The 20,372-nt window shown below is 44.4% G+C and overlaps 2 protein-coding genes across 2 annotated transcripts in view; one reads left to right on the top strand and one right to left on the bottom strand.

Annotated features, from left to right (window-relative positions):
- Positions 1–20,372, top strand: part of PLEKHM3 (pleckstrin homology domain containing M3) — a 243,650-nt gene that overhangs the window by 180,384 nt on the left and 42,894 nt on the right. The gene's annotated exons all lie outside the window — the stretch shown is intronic.
- LOC142656120 (uncharacterized) lies at positions 4,239–16,071 on the bottom strand. The gene is made up of 4 exons (XM_075831011.1): positions 16,040–16,071; positions 14,079–14,202; positions 10,583–10,784; positions 4,239–5,119 (listed from the first exon to the last, which is right to left on the bottom strand). Exons 1-4 carry the CDS (start codon positions 16,069–16,071, stop codon positions 4,239–4,241), a joined length of 1,239 nt encoding a protein of 412 aa, XP_075687126.1.

Raw genomic sequence — 20,372 nt, 5'->3', positions numbered from 1 at the left:
GTTTTAGCAAAAGAAAAAAAAGAGAAAGTTTGCAAAACTGATAGAAGACTGGAACATTTCCAGAGCGCAGATCTTTGCAGAAGGGAGTGAATGTTTATTCTTATAGGTGGGGTGCAAACTCAGGATTTTATTTAATTTGCATTCAGCATTATACCAAAGTCCAACCTCTGATTTCTTTATTATAATTTCTCTGATAAACTGTTCAGTCTGTATTTATGGAGTGACTCACAAGACTTGCCCATATGGATCACGCATACGGGAGGCAGAGTACTGTAGACATAAGATGATGGCACTGCCCCCCCCCCCCCCCCCCACTGTCCATTTCTGTAGTGGTCGGGCAAAGTGCTTATGAAGTGCTGTGCCCGATTATACAGAGAGAGAGAGAGTCCTCTCTGTCTTCTGCTCTGCCCCATATCGATCATCCAAGAGGTAAATGACCATGATCAGACCCTGGAGAGATGAGCGACCCAATGCAATGCAAATATGGAGAAATCTGCAGCAGATACTTGGATTTCTGCTGCAGATTGTCCAGAGGATCCGCACATGGATTAGCCCCATTTCAATTAAATTAAGATAATCCACAGCTTTTCAGCACAGAATCCGCTGCAATTATGAACATGCTGCAGATTTTAAAATCTGCAGCGTGTACATTATTTTACACAGACATTTTTCTGAGTGTGTGAATGGGGTTTAAAATACACCATTTTAATGCATTGCCAGCAGTATGTGAGCTGAATCTGTCAGGATGTAGGCGCGGAATCCTGACACTTTATTTATTTCAGTTACTTATATAGTGCCAAAATATTCCGCAGCGCTGTACAGAGGTCCTCTTTTACTGTCCCCATTGGGGCTCACATTCTAAATTCGCTATTGGTATGTTTTTGGGGTGTGGGAGGAAACCGGAGGAAACCCACGCAAACACGGCGAGAACATACAAACTCTATGCAGATGTTGTCCTTGGTTGGATTTGAACCCAGGACCCCAGCGCTGCAAGGCAAAAGTACTAGCTTGACACAATCCTGAACGTGTGAACATGGCCTTACCGTTCACTGACTGGAAGCAGACGTCGTTATACAATGATTAAGCGTTATTTATGTATGACTGGACAACCCCGCTAACATCCTGGATAAATAAAAATGCCCGACCACTGAGGGTTTGAATCGAGAAGAGCAGCACAAGGAAATCTTCAGCACTACACTATTGTCAGTAAAGGTTCGCTTGTGAAGTTGTCTTTAGAGTGCACACATGGATTGGCTTACCACACAAAAGACAACAAAAAAGCTTTGTAATAATAGTCTGTAATGTGCCGTATTGATTTGTTTTGATAACAGATCTGTAACGTGCTGCATCTCCTATATACTGTTACCCAACCGAGGTAGTGCAGCTGTGCAGATAGACTTTGATACATTTTGCGACGCTCCCACTTATGTTGGTCTCCAACTATTGTGAACCTTGGGAACCACAGCGAAGCTGGCACCTGAATCACAGCACAAAAGATGAAAGAGAGCGGCATTATTACCATGTGTCTATAGGATCTATTGATCTCTTCTTCTGATGTAAATGTTTTTCAGAGCAATTAATAGATGTTTACATGAATGGGAAACATTTTACACACATCGTCACATTGAATAACTGGTTAGCCCGCTTGCTTAGATGTCAGTGAAGTGGGTTTTGACACAAGACTGGAGCTTGTACTTGAGCACTTCAGCTAATTTATGTGTGGTTGTCTCAGGTTAACAATACAATAACCGTATTGATGCAGCGATGTACGTGATCACCTATGACATTGATGGAAACAGTAGTATGTTTTGACTTGTTCCAAATTAACACTAGATTATTGTACAATTTACTCACAGCTATAATAAAAGGCAGAGTCAACATATTATGATAGTTAATTATCAATCAAAAAACACCCGCTCTCTAGGCTTCCCTACAATACTATGTAAAATATATGTTGTGTGTACGGTATGGTAAATATACGCTCCTTATTGAAAATAAATAACCCTATGCTCACATATGTTTGTATCGATCGTTTATCTCATGTTAAAATATACCAAATAGATTTCAGTATTCATATACCAAAGAAAACATGAAAGTTAATGAAAATAAATTATATATATATATATATATATTAATAAATAAGTGTCAAATTAAAAATATGGATAATGCAATACAATAACTACAGCAAATACCCACTCTTTTGCAATACCAGATATGGCTTTGATAAACTGATTGGTGGTATTGACAATCTAGGTTGCCATAAATATAAAGTGCAACGCATCATATGATGTTCCACATAATTGTGGCCTTGTAATTTATGCATTTAAAGTTACCAACGCATGGTTAAAGATAAAGTTAAAAGCGGAATGGTAGCTACCACAAAAAAAAAACAAAATTACAATAGAAATGGAATTAAAATAGATTATAACATCTAAGGGGCCCTCACGGTGTTTAGACAATATATGGTTAGCCTGCCAACATTGTGCAATGGTGGAAATCAATATATGTTGCAAGTGTGTAAGACTATGTATACAACTTATGTCTAATGCACACGACCGAGTTCAGGCCGTGAAAAATGGTCCGTGTGTCGGCCGGATTTCCCGTCCCGACCGTGGTACTGGTGAACGGGACTCCTGCCATCAGAGACATCTATGATGCTAGGAGTCTCTGCCTCCTCAGGGAACTGCTGTTTCGTACTGAACAAAATTATGCAGTACGGAACAGCAGTTCCGTGGGGAGTCAGAAACTCCTAGCATCATAAATGTCTATGACGGCAGGAGTCCCGTTCACCTGTACCGCGGTCGGGCGGGGAAATCGATTCTGACACACAGACCGTTTTTCATGGCCCGAACTCTGTCGTGTGAAAGAGGTATTAGGCTTCGTTCACATCTGCGTCTGGCTTCCGTTTATGGGTTCCGTCAGACCATTATGTCACTGGTACCCACGACTACATCGACTACGCTATTGATTCTGCCAAAAAAACAGAAACCTTATGGAACAGAGACAAACAGAACCCATGACTTGCCTAAGTAGAGTCGTGTGTTAATGAACCTTCACTTACCCTTCTTTTTTCCCCCACCCCTACCTTTTAGAAAAAGACACGTGACACCGAGGTTGGATGTGAAATGGCCACAGCAGCCGTTTATTAATTTTTATAGTTTTAAAATGCAATTTTGATCCGAAACATTCAGATAACTAATTAGGAATCCAACCAGAGAATTCCTCCTAATAATTCACATGACCCAACATGGGTCATAATCATAAATAACACTTAACGTTAACATTAATCCGAGCCGGGGAAGTCCTTGAAGCAATTTTTAGATATTCCTTTTATACCTCGAGTTAGCCATCTGCAACACCACCAAGACATTACCTCCAGCCGTAAACCAGCTCGGAGGCACCGCTCACCTCTGCAGATGGCTCCAACCACCAGAAGACCACTTCAAAGGGATAACACCCTATGAAGTCTTCAACCATGTACCTTTTTTGGGGGACGCATACCCCCGATGCGACCCCCCCCCACCATTTCGTACTGACTGACCTCAAGGACTCCCCCCGCCACAGCGAAACAGGCCTTGACCACCTTAAGCCTGTGAGTTCCGCCACACCACCACCGCCCTTTCAATTCCTTCTGCTATTGCCAGACTCCACATATCAATCCCAACCTCGGTCAGATGAACCCCATCACTCCTCCAGTAGTTCCCCATTCCTGACTCCAAATCCCTGTGCCGCACACAAATACCCCCATTCTTGGCCACAAAACGGGACACCGCCCTATTTACCTTGATGCGAGCCTTATTGACCCTCTCCACTGACCTAGCCAGCCGCCAATGCTTCCTTGGGACAATGTCCGACCACACTATCACTAAGCCGGGATAAGAAACCCACAAACACAACATATCGTGTTTGATATCCCGTACCAACTCACGAAAGGGGCGAACCCCCAAATCATTCCCACCCACGTGCAAAACCAAAACTTCCGGCACCCTATCCAGCCGAGAGTATGTCTGGAATTCCGCTAACACCCTGCTCCACAACATACCTCTAAATCCCAGCCAATGCAGAACCGCGTCCTGCCGCGGAATGCGCAACTGGCGACCGTCAGGGTGGACGTCCGCCCTCAGAGCCCCCCAATGCACGTAAGAGTGGCCCAACAACCACACAAGACAAGGAAGCTGATCTGAAACGGAAAAGAAAGTTAAATACAAGCACACAAACGTTTCCACTAGCAACATGACTCATAACAAATGGGGGCGCACGTAGGACCTAAACCTGTTGGACTCCCGTCGGCCAATGCGCCGCACCCCTTCGTCATCCAACCCCCAGCGCCCCGCCTCAGTTGCTGCGCCAATCCTAATGGAATGAGATGAGTAAGGACCCGCCGCGACGCCGACCGCCACTAGGCATTTTTTAAATACTGCGCCAAATTGAAATCTGGACAAGAATGACCCATCCTCGTGACAAAGCAACGGCAACTCGGGAGATCCCACCTGTGGATTAAAACCCCGCATGCAAGTGACCGGACACATCGCCGATCCCGGGAGGGCAAACAAAACTATCCGCTTTCCTTTACCCAGTTGGTCAGTTTTTGACCGCCGCAACCATACCTCGAGCCTATCCCCATATAGGCTCACCTCCTCCAGTCTCAACCCCCCTGCCCGCTTGGTACTAGGAGAAACCAGCTCGCCAATTCTAAATGCCCCAAAGAACGCTAAAGAAAATGCTAACTGAAATAACTCCACCTCGGACGAAGAATGACAGACAGACACCAACGATACGCCCAAAGAGATGAGAAGAGAAAACGACACGGGCCTTCTACAATCCGATTCTGCCCTGCCTCGACGCAGACCCTTCAACGCCTGTCCCACTAAAAACTCCTTGGACACATCCCGAAAACCCCGCAACTTAAAACCAAAAGCCAACGCAGCAATGAAACGATTGACCTTTGCCAACGAAAACCCCGCCTCCCAGGCGTCCCCCAACCAGTACAAAAGTGCCACCAACCTGTCATAATCCGTGCTGACGTTACCCAACTCTCTTACCCACTCATCCCACTGCTTCCAACAAGCAGAATAAGTCCTCCACGTCGTACGTGCCAATGACCTTTCCACCAATCGCTCTACGGGACCGAAACCAGATCCCAGAGATGTTCCGGACAAGCCAAACCGAGACGCTCCGCTCCCGGTGCCAATTGACGAAATCGATCCCACTGCGAGAGAGAAAGAGCATCAGCGATACTATTCCGTACCCCCGGCACATGTACCGCCACCACCCACGCGTTCAAAGACAAACACGCCAAAACTAAATGTCGCAACAACTGAACTACCGGAGGAGAGGAGGCAGTGATATTATTAATGGCCAGTACCACCCCCATGTTGTCACAGTAAAAACGAACCTTCTTATCCCTGAGCCTGTCTCCCCAAATGGTCGCCGCAACCACGATAGGGAACAGCTCGAGCAGGGCCAGATTCCGCGTGAGTCCACTGGACACCCAGCTAGCCGGCCAGTTTCCTGCACACCAAGGACCACCCCCATACGCTCCAAACCCACCTGCACCAGCCGCATCCGTAAAAATGTGTAAATCACTCGTATCCTGCGCTGGAGCCATCCATAGAGAGCGACCATTATACTGACCCAAAAACTCGTCCCAAACCTGCAAATCAGCCCGATGCTCTTCCTTGTGCCGCACAAAGTGATGTGGCGCACGAACCCCCGCCGTCGCAGCCGCCAAACGTCTACTAAAAACCCTCCCCATTGGCATAATCCGGCAAGCGAAATTCAACTTCCCCAGCAGTGACTGGAGATCGCGCAACGTAATTTTTTTCAACCTACAAGCCCGACAGACCTCCTGCCTCAATGACCCTAGCTTATCTGCCGGAAGACGACACTCCATTGCCACCGAATCAATTTCAATTCCCTAAAAACAAATGGTCGATACCGGGCCCTCAGTCTTTTCGGGCGCCAAAGGGATTCCAAAATCCCTCGCCACCTTCTGCAATGAATGAAGCAAATTACCGCAAATAGGCGAACCCCCCGGGCCGATGCACAAAAAATCATCCAAGTAATGTATCAAAGAGTCGACCCCGGCTACTCCCTTCGTCACCCATTCCACGGAGCTACTAAACGCCTCGAAATATGCGCAAGAAAGGGAACACCCCATCGGAAGGCACCTATCCACATAGAAAGCCCCGTTCCAAAAACAACCCAACAACCGTTGGCTTTCTGGATGAACCGGCAACAACCGGAAAGCCGCCTCAATGTCGGTTTTTGCTAACAGCGCGCCGTGCCCCGCAACACGAACTAGCCCCACCGCCTTGTCGAATGATGTATACACAACGGAGCACAACTCGTGATCTATCCCATCATTCACCGACGAGCCCTTGGGAAACGATAAATGCTGAATTAAACTAAATTTTTTAGGTTCTCGCTTTGGCACAATACCCAATGGGGACACCACTAAATCCTTTATTGGCGGATCAACAAAAGGCCCTGCCATGCGCCCCAACGAAACTTCTTTCAACAATTTTTCCGACACGACCTCTGCATGCAAGTAAGCCGACTTAAGATTGCGCCGCGTAACCTCATAAGGAGGCGGAGGAATAATGAAACCAACACAAAAACCCTCGTAAATTAACTTGGCCGCAACCCTATCCGGATACTCATTTAGATACGGGACCATCCTTTCCACCCTCACCGGCGACAACCCCTTGACTAGTAGAGGAGGACTGGTTCCCTGACCGCTTCTTCCGCATACATTTTGCAGTCCCGTGGGATGAACGATTACATTCCGAACACACGTGCTTGAACTTATACGTGGCCCCGAACTTACACTGGCCATCGTTAAATTGCCAGCAGAATCCCAGTTTTGCCCCTGAACCTTGCCCGGCCTGGCTGGACTGACCTCCTTGGCCAATGTTCCCGGAAAAAGGACTGCTTCACCGGAGCCGTAACCCTGAACCAAAGCGCAATATCCTTCTGATCCCACCGAATCGCCGGCCGAACCGCCTTACGCTGACGGAATTGCTCATCGTACCTTAAAGGAACAGTGTCGCCACAAATTTTTTTTTATATCAGTTTGATGTTAGTGTTTTATTAAAAACGTTTGTATTTATTTGTGTGTTTGTGTGTTACTTTTTTTTTATTTTTACACTTTTTCTTCCCTATGGGGGCTGCCATTTTTTTTTCCATTTCTGTATGTCGATTAACGACACATACAGACATGGAATACGGCAGCTCCAGTCCCATAGGGACTGCGAACGGGGCCCGTTCCATCCACTATGGTGTACGCCGTCTGTGTTGGAACAGCGCATGCGCCGCTCCCACACAGTCCAATTTGAAATGCGCGCCGTCCGCCGCCATTTTCCTGTGGATCGGAAGTCGCGGCCGGACAGTAAGATTACTACTTCCGGTCGCGGCTTCCGGACTTGTGCACATGAAGCAGCGGCAGCAGACGGAGCGGACGGTCCGGTGGGAGCGGCGGCGACTGGAGCAGGTAAGTGATTTCTATGTATGTTCGTGTTTTACTGTGTGTTTACTAGTGTATGTTAACCTACTACACTGTGTGTTAGCTCAAAAAATGGCGACACACAGTGTAGGAGGTTAGACCGTTTAATCCCCTCGTTTCTCCCGGCACTAGCCAGGATAAAGGAGGGGGGGATTCTGAGAGCTCGCTAGAGCGAGGGATTTTTTCCCAATTTTGCAGCATAAAGCAATGTGGTTGCTTTACCACATGCAATGCTGCAATTTTGGGAATTGCTCCATCTAGTGACCAGCAATGGGAAATATTATAAATTGAATCCAATTTATAATATTTCCTGACTCGTGAAAAAAATAAAAAACATTAGAACAATGTTTAATCACCCACACACTAATTGTTTAACTAAAAAAAAAAAAAACACGCCTGCCCCCCGTATGCCTTGTGAGCTTCCCCGATGGCATCAAAATAACAAAATAACGCCGAGCAATTTTCCGGCGCCTTCTCCCTGATCACACTGGCTAAAATAGCAAACGCCTGTGACCAATTAACGAACGTCTGCGGGATAAGCCTATACCGCCGACGTTCTTCCTCCTCCTTCTTACTCTCGTCCCGCTTGCCTTTATCCAAATTGAATTTTGCAAGCGGCAGAAGAGAAAAAATCTCCACATACTCGTCCTTCCAGATCCGCTCGCGGACCTCCTGTTTTAAGTGCGCCCCCAACGGACCTTCGAAGCAAACATACACCTCGCCACGAGCACGATCATCAAGGCGCACCCTATCGCCATCTTTTTGCGCCTCGGTCTGCACTGATACCGCGACCGCCTCTTCCACCCTTCCACAACCCCTGGATGCGACTGCAACGATCCAACCTCCCGGGGACCTTCCCAAACTACCGCCGGGGACACCGCCGTAACTACCGGCGCCGCCGCCCTATCTAGGCGCCCGACCAGCTCCCGCAAGCAACCCACTAAATCCGCTAAGCCCGCGCCATCGCGCCCGACCGCGCCGCTACCGGCAGCCGATGCCACGCTCGCTGCCCCCTCACCGACACCCGACATAAAAATCGCTGGATACGGCAAAGAAGGAGTTATGCACTCACCGGGCTGCACAGGCGCTGTATTCCCGTCAGCCGGACCATCCTGACCTCGCCGAAAATCGTCCACTTCGCCTTCTTCCAGATCCTCTCTCGCAGACGACTGGTCATCCCACCGACATCTCCTACACGGGGACAACGACGCGCTGACCGATGGGCCGGCCACCTGCCACCCGACCGCGGGGACCCAGACTTCCGACCGGACCTGTTGCCTCGTCGTCGCTGCAGATCTAGGCGTCCTCCTCGACGGTCTCGAGGAAGCCAGCCCCCTGGCCGGAACATCACCATGCGGGGCGGCCGTCGACTGTTCTCCGGTTCTTCCATCCGATGGAGGAGGGGTGACAGGGAGCCCGGCCTGCGACCCCCTGTTTACCGCCGGACCTCGCCGCGGCTGGGGATTCCTGCCAGGACGCAGGGCCTGGGAAGAGGCGGCCCTCCCAGCTGCCTGGCCTGCAGCGTCCTTTGAAGGGCTCCAGTTGCGACGCTGTGTCCGCGGGACCACCTCCGGGCTGAGTCGTTCTGGAGGGCGGGACCGCCGGGAGCGACGGGGGGACCCGGCCCGAGCCACCGTCGCCCCTGACGACGCTCTCTGCCTCATGCGGGCTGGAGCGCGAGTTTCCAACTCCCCCCCCCCCCGCCGCTACAGCACTGGCACTAGGGAGGGGGCCGGGGGAGGGGAGCCTGTCCCCCTGATCAACAGACCTCGGGCGCCGGGCCTGACGTGGCGACGCTTCACCTGGGATCCTTGCCAGTGCAGCCACGGTCTCCTCTAGCCAGACGGGACCGTGGAATGCAGCTGCCGCACGCAGCTGCTCTAACATGCCCACCTCCGACATGGCAGGTAAGCAAACGAGCGGGCAGCAGTGGGAGCTTCCGAAAGTGTGTGTTATTCCTCCCGCTGCTTCCGGCTCAATGCCGAAAACAGACGGAAGATCAGTAACATCCCCTAACTCCTCCCTACCTCTCGTCTACCTCCCCCTGCATTTCCCTCCTGTTAACCCTTTCCCTCCTAGGTCTCGTCATGGAGGCTTCCCCCTGAAGCCCTGCGGGCTGCGTCCAGCCTCTTCTTTAGCAATGGAAGCATTACCATTAAAATCAACAGTAATGGCAAACGGAATGCTATGGTTTTCGTTTGGTTTCCTTTCATGGGTTCCCCTGACGGAAAGGTTTGACAAAACCAATGAATGGAAGCCAGACGCAGATGTGAACGAAGCCTTAATCTCAGTTGGTACGCCCAGTCTTGCGAGTCCTAGTGATGTACACTGTATGTTGCAACTGGCTACATATTATTATGATCGCCCAGTAGATGTAAGTTCGGTGCACAGTACTGTGCTACTTACTTCTCAGTTGATTTATTTGAGCTCCACACCCCGACAGTGATGTTCGTGGCGGTGCTCCTTGTACTCATTCGCATTCGCCCTTAGCGTGCTTTGTCTTATCCGACCTGTAGTTCTACACAGTCTTGTATGTAGGGCTGGGCGATTTTGCAAACAACTAAAATCTGTATTCTTTTTTCAACCCTTTGGCCGATTTTCGATTTGAATCTCAATTGTCTTATTTTTAGGTGTAATTAAGAAATTACTGTGCATGCATTTCCCTATTGTTTTACATAAACGAATTGCAGGCACAGCTATTCCATACTATATACTGATTATCAGGATTGTTCCGTTTAAAAAGGAACAATCCTGATCATCATATATTATGGAATAGATGTGCCTGCAATTCCCTTATGTAAAACAATTGTCTTGGTATTTTTTTAGTTAAGGAAATTGCATGCACAGTAATTCCTTAATTACTTCGACTGCTAAGCGGGATAAAAAAAAGTATCTACTCTTTGTACTATATATGAGACAGTCTCTCTCCTCTCTGTATATTAGACAGTATAAAGACTGTCTAATGTGCATAGAGGAGAGAGAGAGACGCTGAGACAGTCTCCCTCCTCTGTTTTCATTAGTCAGCCTCTATCTCAGTCTCTGGGGTGTGTGGTCTTCGACCTTGTCCTTCATACTTACCTGCAGTGCCTCCTCCTCCATCCACCTCCTCGTCGGGTCTCTCCTTTCCCCTTGTGAGCCCGCAGGATCCAGTGTGTGTGTCCTCGGATTCCCTATCCTCTCGTCTTTTCCTCACAACATGGAGGAGCAGGCAGCAAAAGTTGTGTTGCGTGGAGAGGCAGCCTGGCAGGTGTGCAGAAGAGGGTGAAGATGTTGGGGGAAGCTGATGTTAAACAGGTCGGGGGTCAGGAGATTGTGAGTCTGGAGATCCTGCTAGTGTTGGACTCGCTGCTGCTCTAGCGGATTCTTCCTCCAGCGCCCCCCTGCCGCCATAATTGAAAAGCCACTGCCGTGGGGTCAGGGGTAATATCGATTTCACGATTCTAAACAGAATCGTGCTTCAATGAAATGGCGAATTACTCCAATTAATTTGATTAATCGCCCAGACTCACGACTGACAAAGTATGTTTCAAAGATAGTTTGTATCAATGGTAGTTCACTCAGCTGGATGGCACGATTTTCATATGTAAGGTATGGTTATTTGTTGCTGCATTGCTCCTTAGGCGGTATTTCTATAAAAAAAACTTGTATAGGGCTATCTATGTGCGTTTGGGAGCGTTGTCCGCTTCGTTATCAATAGCTGAATGAATAGCTCATTTCATCAGCTAAGCCAGCCCCTCCGCCGTCACGACTGACAAAAAAGGGGGCTGGCTTAGCTGATGGATTGAGCCAGGTAGCCAGCCCCTTCATCCACGTCATTGACACACAGAGAGGATGGTGGAGCTCTTTCCCCCAGAGCCTGTGCCAGCCACGTCACTGCAACGATGGCAGCGCCAAACTCCCGGGTTCATGCCATGAAGACTGAAAACCTGCAATCTATGCAGGTTTGAAAAATAAAGTGTGTACATATATATATATATATATATATATATATATATTTATTTTTTTTTAAAACACACACACACACACATATATATATATATATATATATATATATATATATATATATGTATGTGTGTGTGTGTTTTGCAAAAAAAATAAATGTTCTGAGGAAGCACAGTTTTCTCTCCACCATCAAAAAAATCTCTGAAGTCACAAATGAAATCCTGTGTATTATCTAGTATTAACAAAAAGCAAGGTTTTTTTATTCTGTCTTCCCCCAAAACAAGAATCTGTTTCATTTTCTGGATGAAGAATTTCACAATCACTGTTTGTACTTTATCATCTTAGATTTGTCATGGCAAGCTGAACGTTTTGACTCTACCATTGAAAAAGTGCTCGGCAGTTTCCGTCAGTGCCATAGACTTTGAATAGAGCGGCAGGGCGCATGCTCGACCTCCGCTTTATTCAACTCCTCCTGACCAGCGGTCTTACAGCTTGGTGGAACGGGAAACACGGGACCCCTGTTTTGACGATCATTGGGGCTCCCAGTGGTCAGACTCCCTCAGATCTAGCAGTGGATGAGTGATCATTTCCATTGCATTGATTTCTACGATATTGTCATGAACTCCAGTTCTAATCTGTGATTTAAACAATTGCAAATTATGCTAGAATTCTGATTTTAACTTTTCCTTCAGTAATACAGCAACTCCAGACTTTTTACCAACCATTACACTGGCTCCATCAGATGCTAAACCTACAAGGTTTAAAAAAAATAAAAAATTCCTTTGATAGGCCATAAGTATTTAAACATTGTCTTCTCCATATGTGTTGAATTTTGTCTTGATGTAAGGTATTCTGTTTCCTTCTGTTGCGTTTAAGTTTTTTCAAGCAAATTTGGTTCGCAAAGATTTTCGTTTTTGTGTTTTCCCTGTGCCATTAAATCTTAATGACCAAGCAAATTTTTTACGTTTTTCCATCATCGCGTTCAAAGAGCTTTAACTTTTTTTTTTCGACATAGTTGTAAAAGGACTTATTTTTGGTGGGACAAATTGTAATTTTTAGTAGCGTTTTGTGTTACATAAAATATATTGATTACATTTTATTAACTATTTTTGGGGGTAATAGAAAATCCCCCAGAACTTTTGCGATTCTTTTTTGCGTCTTAAATTGACACCATTTACCGTGTGGTATAAATAACATAATAACTTTATTCAGCAGGTTGTTACGATTTCGGCAATACCAAATTTATATTGTTTTTTTATGTTTTACTACTTTTACACCGTAAAAACTCTTTTGTTAGCTAAAATTATTTGTTTTAGTGTCGCCATATTTTAACCCCTTCAGGACGCAGCCTGTTTTGTGCTTGTAGACGCAGCCAATTTTTTTCAAATCTGGCATGTCTCATTTCATGTGGTAATAACTTTGGAATGCTTTTACCGATCCAGGTGATTCTGAGATTGTTTTCTCATGACATATTGTCAGAGAATTTGGTCAGTAATTCAGTATTTATTTATGAAAAACACCAAAATTTAGAGAAAAATTGCAAAAATTTGGTGTTTTCTAAATTTAATTGCATCCGCTGGTAAAACAGATAGTAATACCACCAAAAATACTGGTTAACGTTTTCCATGTCTACTTTATGTTGGCATTGTTTTTTGAGCGTCACATATGAATAACAATTATGCATAGTTTATTTCCTTCATTTTTTGGCCATTTTCAATTTTATTTTTTGAAACTTTTCTGAACTTTACGATTAAATAGGTCCAACTATCTGACGTTGTTATAATACCCTGCAATACTTATGTGCTGCAGGGTATTACACCTGTCAGTTTCACAGTGACAGGCAGCGTATTAGGTCCTGTCTCTAGCAGGACTTAATCGCCTTTTGTAGATCGCTATAGCAACCATCGGCACCTCACAATCGCGTCGCGGGATGCCGATGTTGTTGTAACTTCTTAAATGCGGCGGTTGTTGTTGACCGCCGCATTTAAGGTGTTAATCGGCGGGGATCACCGCTGTGATCCGACCCGATGTTTTCCCTCAGTACCAAGGCTGCTGTAGCCAGTACTGAGAGATGCCGGGCTGAAGGGAATGCCTGTGCGCTCTGTTAGGAGCACACATAGATTAACGGGCCGCAGGCACAAGGACCAGCACTGCAGCCCATTAATATTTGTGGGGTGATCGCAAAGAGGTTAGGAGCCATAACTACTTTTATTTTTCTGTTGACATAGCTGTATGAGGGCTTATTCTTTTGTAGGACAACTTTTAGTTTTTATTGGTACCATTTTCGTGTACACACAGCTTTTTGATCGGTTTTTCTAAAAAAAAATTGAAGGCAGGATGATCAGAAAACAGCAGTTCTGGCATTGTTTTTTATTTGATTTTTTACAGGGTTCACCATAATAATGTAATAGTTTTACGGACGCAGCGATGCCAAATATGTGTAACTTTTTTTATAGTTTGGTTTTTTCATATGAAAGTATATTGTAAGTGTAAAAAGTGTGTTTTCTTCTTTTTTTTTTTTTTTTTACTTGGGATATTTATTTATTTATTAGTTATTAACTTTATTAAACTTTTTTTTTTTTGTCCTAGTAGGGACCTTCACTATGCGATCATTTGATCGCTTTCATAATACACTGCAATAGCACTGTTTGGCCATGCTATTTGCTGAACTATTGTCTGTCTCCGTGAGATCAATAGGAGCAATGTTATCATTGTCCATCTGTGTTGTACTTGAATTTTCTGTTTCTATATCTGTTCTTGAATAGACACGTATTCAGCAATAGTATGGTTATTGTTATGTTCATTGCATGCTCTACGTTTGCCCCAACTTCTGACATTGTTGCTGTTTTATTCCAACTTTGTAAATTAAGACAGTTTAGCATTAGACTAGATGCGACAAATTTATCACAGTGTCTAATTCTGGATTATAAATCCACGCCCTCTTGCCGGATGATAAACAAAAAAGTGTCAAAAGCGCATTATAAATGTGGTGTGTGCCATGTGCACCAGAATTCTAGCGAATTTTGATTAGTTAATCTGCCCCAGTAGGTCTATTTTCTTTGACTAAGCTCCACATTTATCAAAAGTAGCCTCATTTTAGCCAATGTTAGGCCCCATGCACACGAACGTGCTTTCGCGGCTGCAATTCCCCCGAAAATCCACGAGAGAATTGCGGCCCCCATTCTTTTCTATGGGCCCATGCACCTGACCGTGGTTTCCACGGTCCATGCATGGCCCAGGAGCCTGGACCGCACAAAGAACGGACATGTCTTATTACGGCCGTGTTCTGCAGTACAGGCTCACAGAAAATAATGGACGCGGCCATGTGCACGGCCCGCAATTTATAGGCTGTTCGCGGGTGACACTCCGTGGCCGGCCGCCCCGAAAATCACGGCCGTGCACATGGCTACGGTCGTGTGCATGAGGCCTTAGAGTTACGCTATGTAAACCTTTGAATACTTTATTTTTTCTAAAATAGTTTATTTTAGTGTTTAGTGCAACTTTGTAATTTGTTTCTTAATACAATTTTTGTATGACTGACGGCTTCGGTGACATGCAGGATCATAATTTAGATGTAGTCACGCTGACCTGACGGATTCAGGTTTCAGCGCAAGATACAACTTCTATGTATCCAGGATACATAAAAGTTGTATCTGAAACAGTAAACAAATTTTTTAAGCAAAAAATAAAATCCTCAAAGGTTTACATAGGGTTTAAAGCTAGAGTGTTTCATTGACATATGTTGCAATAAATTTTATGACTGCATTTGCCACCTTTAATAAATCTGTCACAACATACATCATTGCCATTTAGTTTCACAATGGCACGTTTTCTGCGCCATGGTCTGTGTGGAGTAGAAAGGCATGTTTTTGACGAAATCAATACCGTAGTAGACTGCGCTATTGATTCCTTCAAAACAACAGAACCCTGTCACAACGGTGACAAACGGAAACTTTTAGCAATGTTTCCGTCACCATTGAGATCAATGGTGATGCAAACAGAAGCTAAGATTTCCGTTTGTCTTTCCGTTGAGGGGTTAAACCGACGGAAACCTCCGACGGAACCCCTCAACGTAAAGGCAATGCTGATGTGAACACGCCCTAATAAATATGTTGCACAGCAGATTAGACACTATTTTGGAGTAAAATGCACGAAAAAAAAGGCACAAATACATTGATAAATGTGGGCCTCTGTCTTTTCATTATGAATTCAGTTATTGGTAATAATAAATATATTTTCTCTGGCCTACCTATGCAGTCTTGCTCTGGACAATTTATAGTCCCTCTATGTCAGGATTGTTAAATAGTTACTAAATTTTGATGAAACATTGCAGAAATCAATAGTACAAGCGAATATAAGAAGATACCTTTTTCTCCACATATCAGGCCTTCCCTTCCCAACTGTTCGCTCACTCGGAATTTACTGTTTTTTCTGTCTCCTCAAGACAAGACGGACCATCAGCTTACTGAAAAATCAGGTTACAGCTGCCCATAGACGTCTATGGAGAGGGGAGTTAGAGGAGCAGAGTGAGAGAGAGGGTGAAAGACACAGAGATGCTGTTGCAACAGCTATCTAGTAAGTGTTCCCTCTCACCTCAGTCCTAGATTCTCAGCTACACATCTCATTACTGCTGTATACTGTCCCCCCATACTGCTGTTGCCTCTATATATGTGATACATAGAGATGGGAGAGCAGGATGTTCTCTTCTCTGTGTGTGCAGTGTATAGAAGAGATGATAGCAGTCAGGCCCCATGCACAAGAACGTTCTTTTTCGGCCGCAATTCCCCCGAAAAGCCACAGGAGAATTGCAGCCCCATTCATTCTTATGGGGCCATGCACACGACCGCAGAAAGAACGGGCATGTTTTATTACGGCCATGTTCTGCGGTCCAGGCTCATAGGAAATAAGGCACTGCCCGCGATTTGCGTGCGGCTTGCGAGTGACACTCCGCTGCCGGCCGGCTGACCCGAAAATCACTGCCCTGCACGTGGCTATGGTCGTGTGCATGAGGCCTTAAGGTCCGCTCACTAGCTCAGAAACAACTAAAAATTAGAGATCAAGCCTGCAGAGGGGCAAACTGCTAAAAGATGAACAGAAATCATGTTATTCCCCATGTACACACATCTGACAGCTGATTCTGATAAGTCATCTGATAGGTTAGGCACGTTCTAAATTGTTGATTTATTTTGTCTGGCAAAACGACAGACAGCCTGATGGAAACCCAGCAAAATCCAGCAAAGTCGGTGTATTTCGTTGGGAAGCGTTGGAAGCAACAAGCTGTTCTGGGATTTTTTTTGTTGTTGTTCTGCTCCTGGGACATTACAAAACTTCTAACCATGTTTAGTCTTCATCTGTATCAAAGGTAGAACATCTCATGTTCACAAAGTACTTACATTTAGTACAGATATCTCCTATATATAACTGCTACTAAATGTTCTGGATCATAGTAAATATTCTTCTTTTATTTCGGTTTTTAAAAAAAATCCAAATATGAAGAGGCAATTATAGTGAAAACGTGGAGGAACGTTTTATTCACTCAAATACAACGTTTCATCCCTACTCCATGGGGTCTTTCTCAGGCTTGAGAAAGGCCCCTTGGAGTAGGGATGAAATGTTGCATTTGAGTGAATTAAAGGATTCTTCACTTTTTCACTATAATTGGAGTGCTGCCTCATAATTGGATTTTTTGCTATTACTAAGGGAGTCTGTCAGGTGTCTGGTGAGAATTTCCACCCAATGCTACATCAGGCAGTGCTGCTTTCTTGCTTTTTTTTTTTTCACATTTGTATTTTAGATATAAAGGTGTTCCAAACTTTTTGCTCATTTTTGCTCATTTCTAAGCTGCATTATTACTACACTTGCCCATAGACACGGGATACCGCCACAGATATACAGAGCACGCCTGATTTATTGATGTTTTCCTGACTTGGAGTCAATTTTAGCCTATCCTAGATCCATTAACCGGGTATGCATATTAATAATTCTTCCCTAGTGTGTTAGTAAGTTAGTCTCTGTTCACACATTATGTTTGCAAGATCGACATATGTGCCGGGAAAGCTCCTGTTGCATAAGCCGAACGTAGCCATAGTTCCCTAATCCACCGATGGAGACCAAAAGATCCTCGATCGGGAAGGTATGTGTCGGCATAGTTTTTTTTTGTTTACTGTATAGAAAAGTACATCTTTCCTATACTTTCGGCCACCGCAAAAAAATGCAGTAGACTTTTTTTTAACATTGGGCCCCAATGTTAAAAAAAGTCTACTGCATTTTCTATAACCCATTGGCCCAATGGGTTATAGAGTGGCATTCATCAGAGGTATATGTTGGAGAATACTCCTGACTTATTATTCTGACGTGAACATGGAAAATCCATTGAGTTACATATCTACTATCAATGTAACTCCTGTCCCTGCAAGTTTCTATATCTGTAAATACATGTGCAATAAAACAAATGTTAGATATACTAGGGGGCACAGACTGTACATTTTTATTATACATTTTGGCCTGCTAGTTTATATTAAAAATAAAAGCAATAAAACATCTATACTATTGTGTCTGCTGGTTTCTATACTTTAGATGCTGTGAATGGGTCAATGTGACGAAAACTGAGATGAACATTTCATTTAACACATGAAGCGCAGCAACGTACACAGACGCTTTCTATCACAGTTGACCTGTGCTGAAGTGAACCACTGACCTTTAGGCCATAGGTCGTGTCATCTTTTGAGTCTTCCAGTCTGCTCCTGCTGGGATTACATTCTTAAAGTAATGATAATAGATTTGTATATGCACAACATCTAAAGAAAAAGGAGCAGGAAACTCCGAAAACTGGGTTAATTGTTGCTTAATTAAAGGCAATAGAACCGTTAAACGGTGTTCTTTGGGAATATTTTTTTGTATTTCCACTTCATTTGTTTGCTGTGCTTTTTTCTTTTTTAAATGTGTTTGTCAGTCATTCATCCTGCAAACGGTTGAATGTCAATGGCAGCCTAAATTCACTGATTCTCTTGCAAACTTTATGACTTTATACTAAGAATGCTACAAGAGTACATTATAGCTTACAATCCGCACGAGAAACCTGATCGTGTCTCCTGTCAATGCAATACTGACACAGGTTGTTGCACCGTTGTGGCACCTGTATTCTACTAACGTCGCTTGCAGGACAGCAGTGGAAAATTTTGAATTGGTTAACAGCTCGCACCAATTTGTAGAATACAAGATTCAGACAATTAAGCGGGCTTTAAGCGTTGCGGTTGCGATGTAGTTAAAATTATTGGTAAAACTACTGTTTACGTACAAAACCGCACGACCATTAACAATTAATCTGCTGATTTACATCAAAACAGCATGTCCGCACAGTTTTGACCGCATCACAGCCGTACCGTATGAACCCGGTCTTAGACAGTTTTTAACAAAAATCTGCGGCAGAAATTCGCAGCTAAACTCCATCTTCTACAGTGGATTGAACAGCGAATCCGAAAGTATTTTAGCTTCATTGTTATTTTAGCACTTCTCCGTGTCAATAATGAACATGAACTGGGTTTCCATGGTCGAGCAGCTGCACACAAGCTAAGATCACCACTCTGAAATGTGTTCTCTGGAGTGATGAATCATGTTTCCCTATCAGGTAGGCTGAAGGACAAATTTAAGTTTGGCAGGATGCCAGGACACCGCTACCTACTGTTAAATTTGGTGAAGGAGGGATAATAGTCTGGGGCTGTTTTTCAGAGTTTGAACTAGACCACCTAATTACAGTGATGGGTAATGTTAATGCCAACTTTGTGGCAACAATTTGAGGAAGGCCATTTTCTTTTCCAGCATGACTGTGCTCCAGTGCAGAAAGCAAGGTCCATAAAAACATGGTATGACGGGTTTAGTATAGAGGAACTTGAGTAGCCTGCGCAGAGCCCTGACCTCAACCCCATCAAACAACCTTTTGAGATGAATTGGAACGTCGAATGTGAGTTAGACCTTCTCACAAATGCTTTTTTAGCTGAATGGGTAGAAATTCCCACAGACACAGTCCACAATCTTGTAGAAAGCCTTCCCAGAAAGGTAGAGGCTGTTATAGCTCAAGTTTATATTAATGTCCCACACGCTTCTAATGGTGTGGTAGCTATATAGTGTACTACTGATGTATGCAAAACAAATAATATATATATATATATATATATATATATATATATATATATATATATATATATAATGTAATAATATGCATTTATATAGAGCTAAATACCTTTTTAAGGTCTCTTTTTAGCCTACGTTATGAAGGAAAGGTTTGGGAAAGCATTCCCAAAGCTTGCCTTTTGTAAATGTTTCCCTTACTGCCTCTGCTAGGAACCAGTCATGTTTTTGGTTAAAAAAAATACTGTATAGGACATCCAGTTAGTCATAAATATCACTACTGATGGGTGTATTCAATCCTGCCCTGTCTGATGGACCACCTCCTCCCCTCCACGCCTTTCCCTCCCTTTCCACCTTCTTTCTTTTCTTTTCTCACTACTTTCCTTTATGGTCTTAACTTTCTCCGTTCTGCTCTTAAGCGCATGTCAGATTTTCTATAGACGGACACTAACTTTTTAAAACAACTTCTGCTAATCTATTAGTATAATTAATATATATATAACTTTGTAATTTAGTTCATAATAAAATGTAGTTGTTTTATCCATGCACATTTTGTGTGAATTTACTGCCACTAGGTGTTTCCCTTTCTGTAATCTGCTGTCCACCCCCTGTTGTCAAAGAAAATTTGTCCCTAGTTACAGAGCAGAGGAGACAAACTGCGGGAAGTAAGGGTATGTCTCTTCACTGCCTGCCCATATAAGTTCATGGAGAGATGGGGGAGGAGGAGGAGGAGGGAGCAGGAGCACAGAAAGAGACACAGACACACTACCCATAGAAGTCTATGGAGACAGAAGGGAGA

The sequence above is a fragment of the Rhinoderma darwinii genome, chromosome 6 (genome assembly GCF_050947455.1).
Source record: "Rhinoderma darwinii isolate aRhiDar2 chromosome 6, aRhiDar2.hap1, whole genome shotgun sequence".
NCBI classification, from domain to species: Eukaryota; Metazoa; Chordata; class Amphibia; order Anura; family Rhinodermatidae; genus Rhinoderma; species Rhinoderma darwinii.
The sequence above is the reverse complement of the archived record's forward strand: the minus strand, read 5'-3'. Positions and strand labels throughout refer to the sequence as shown.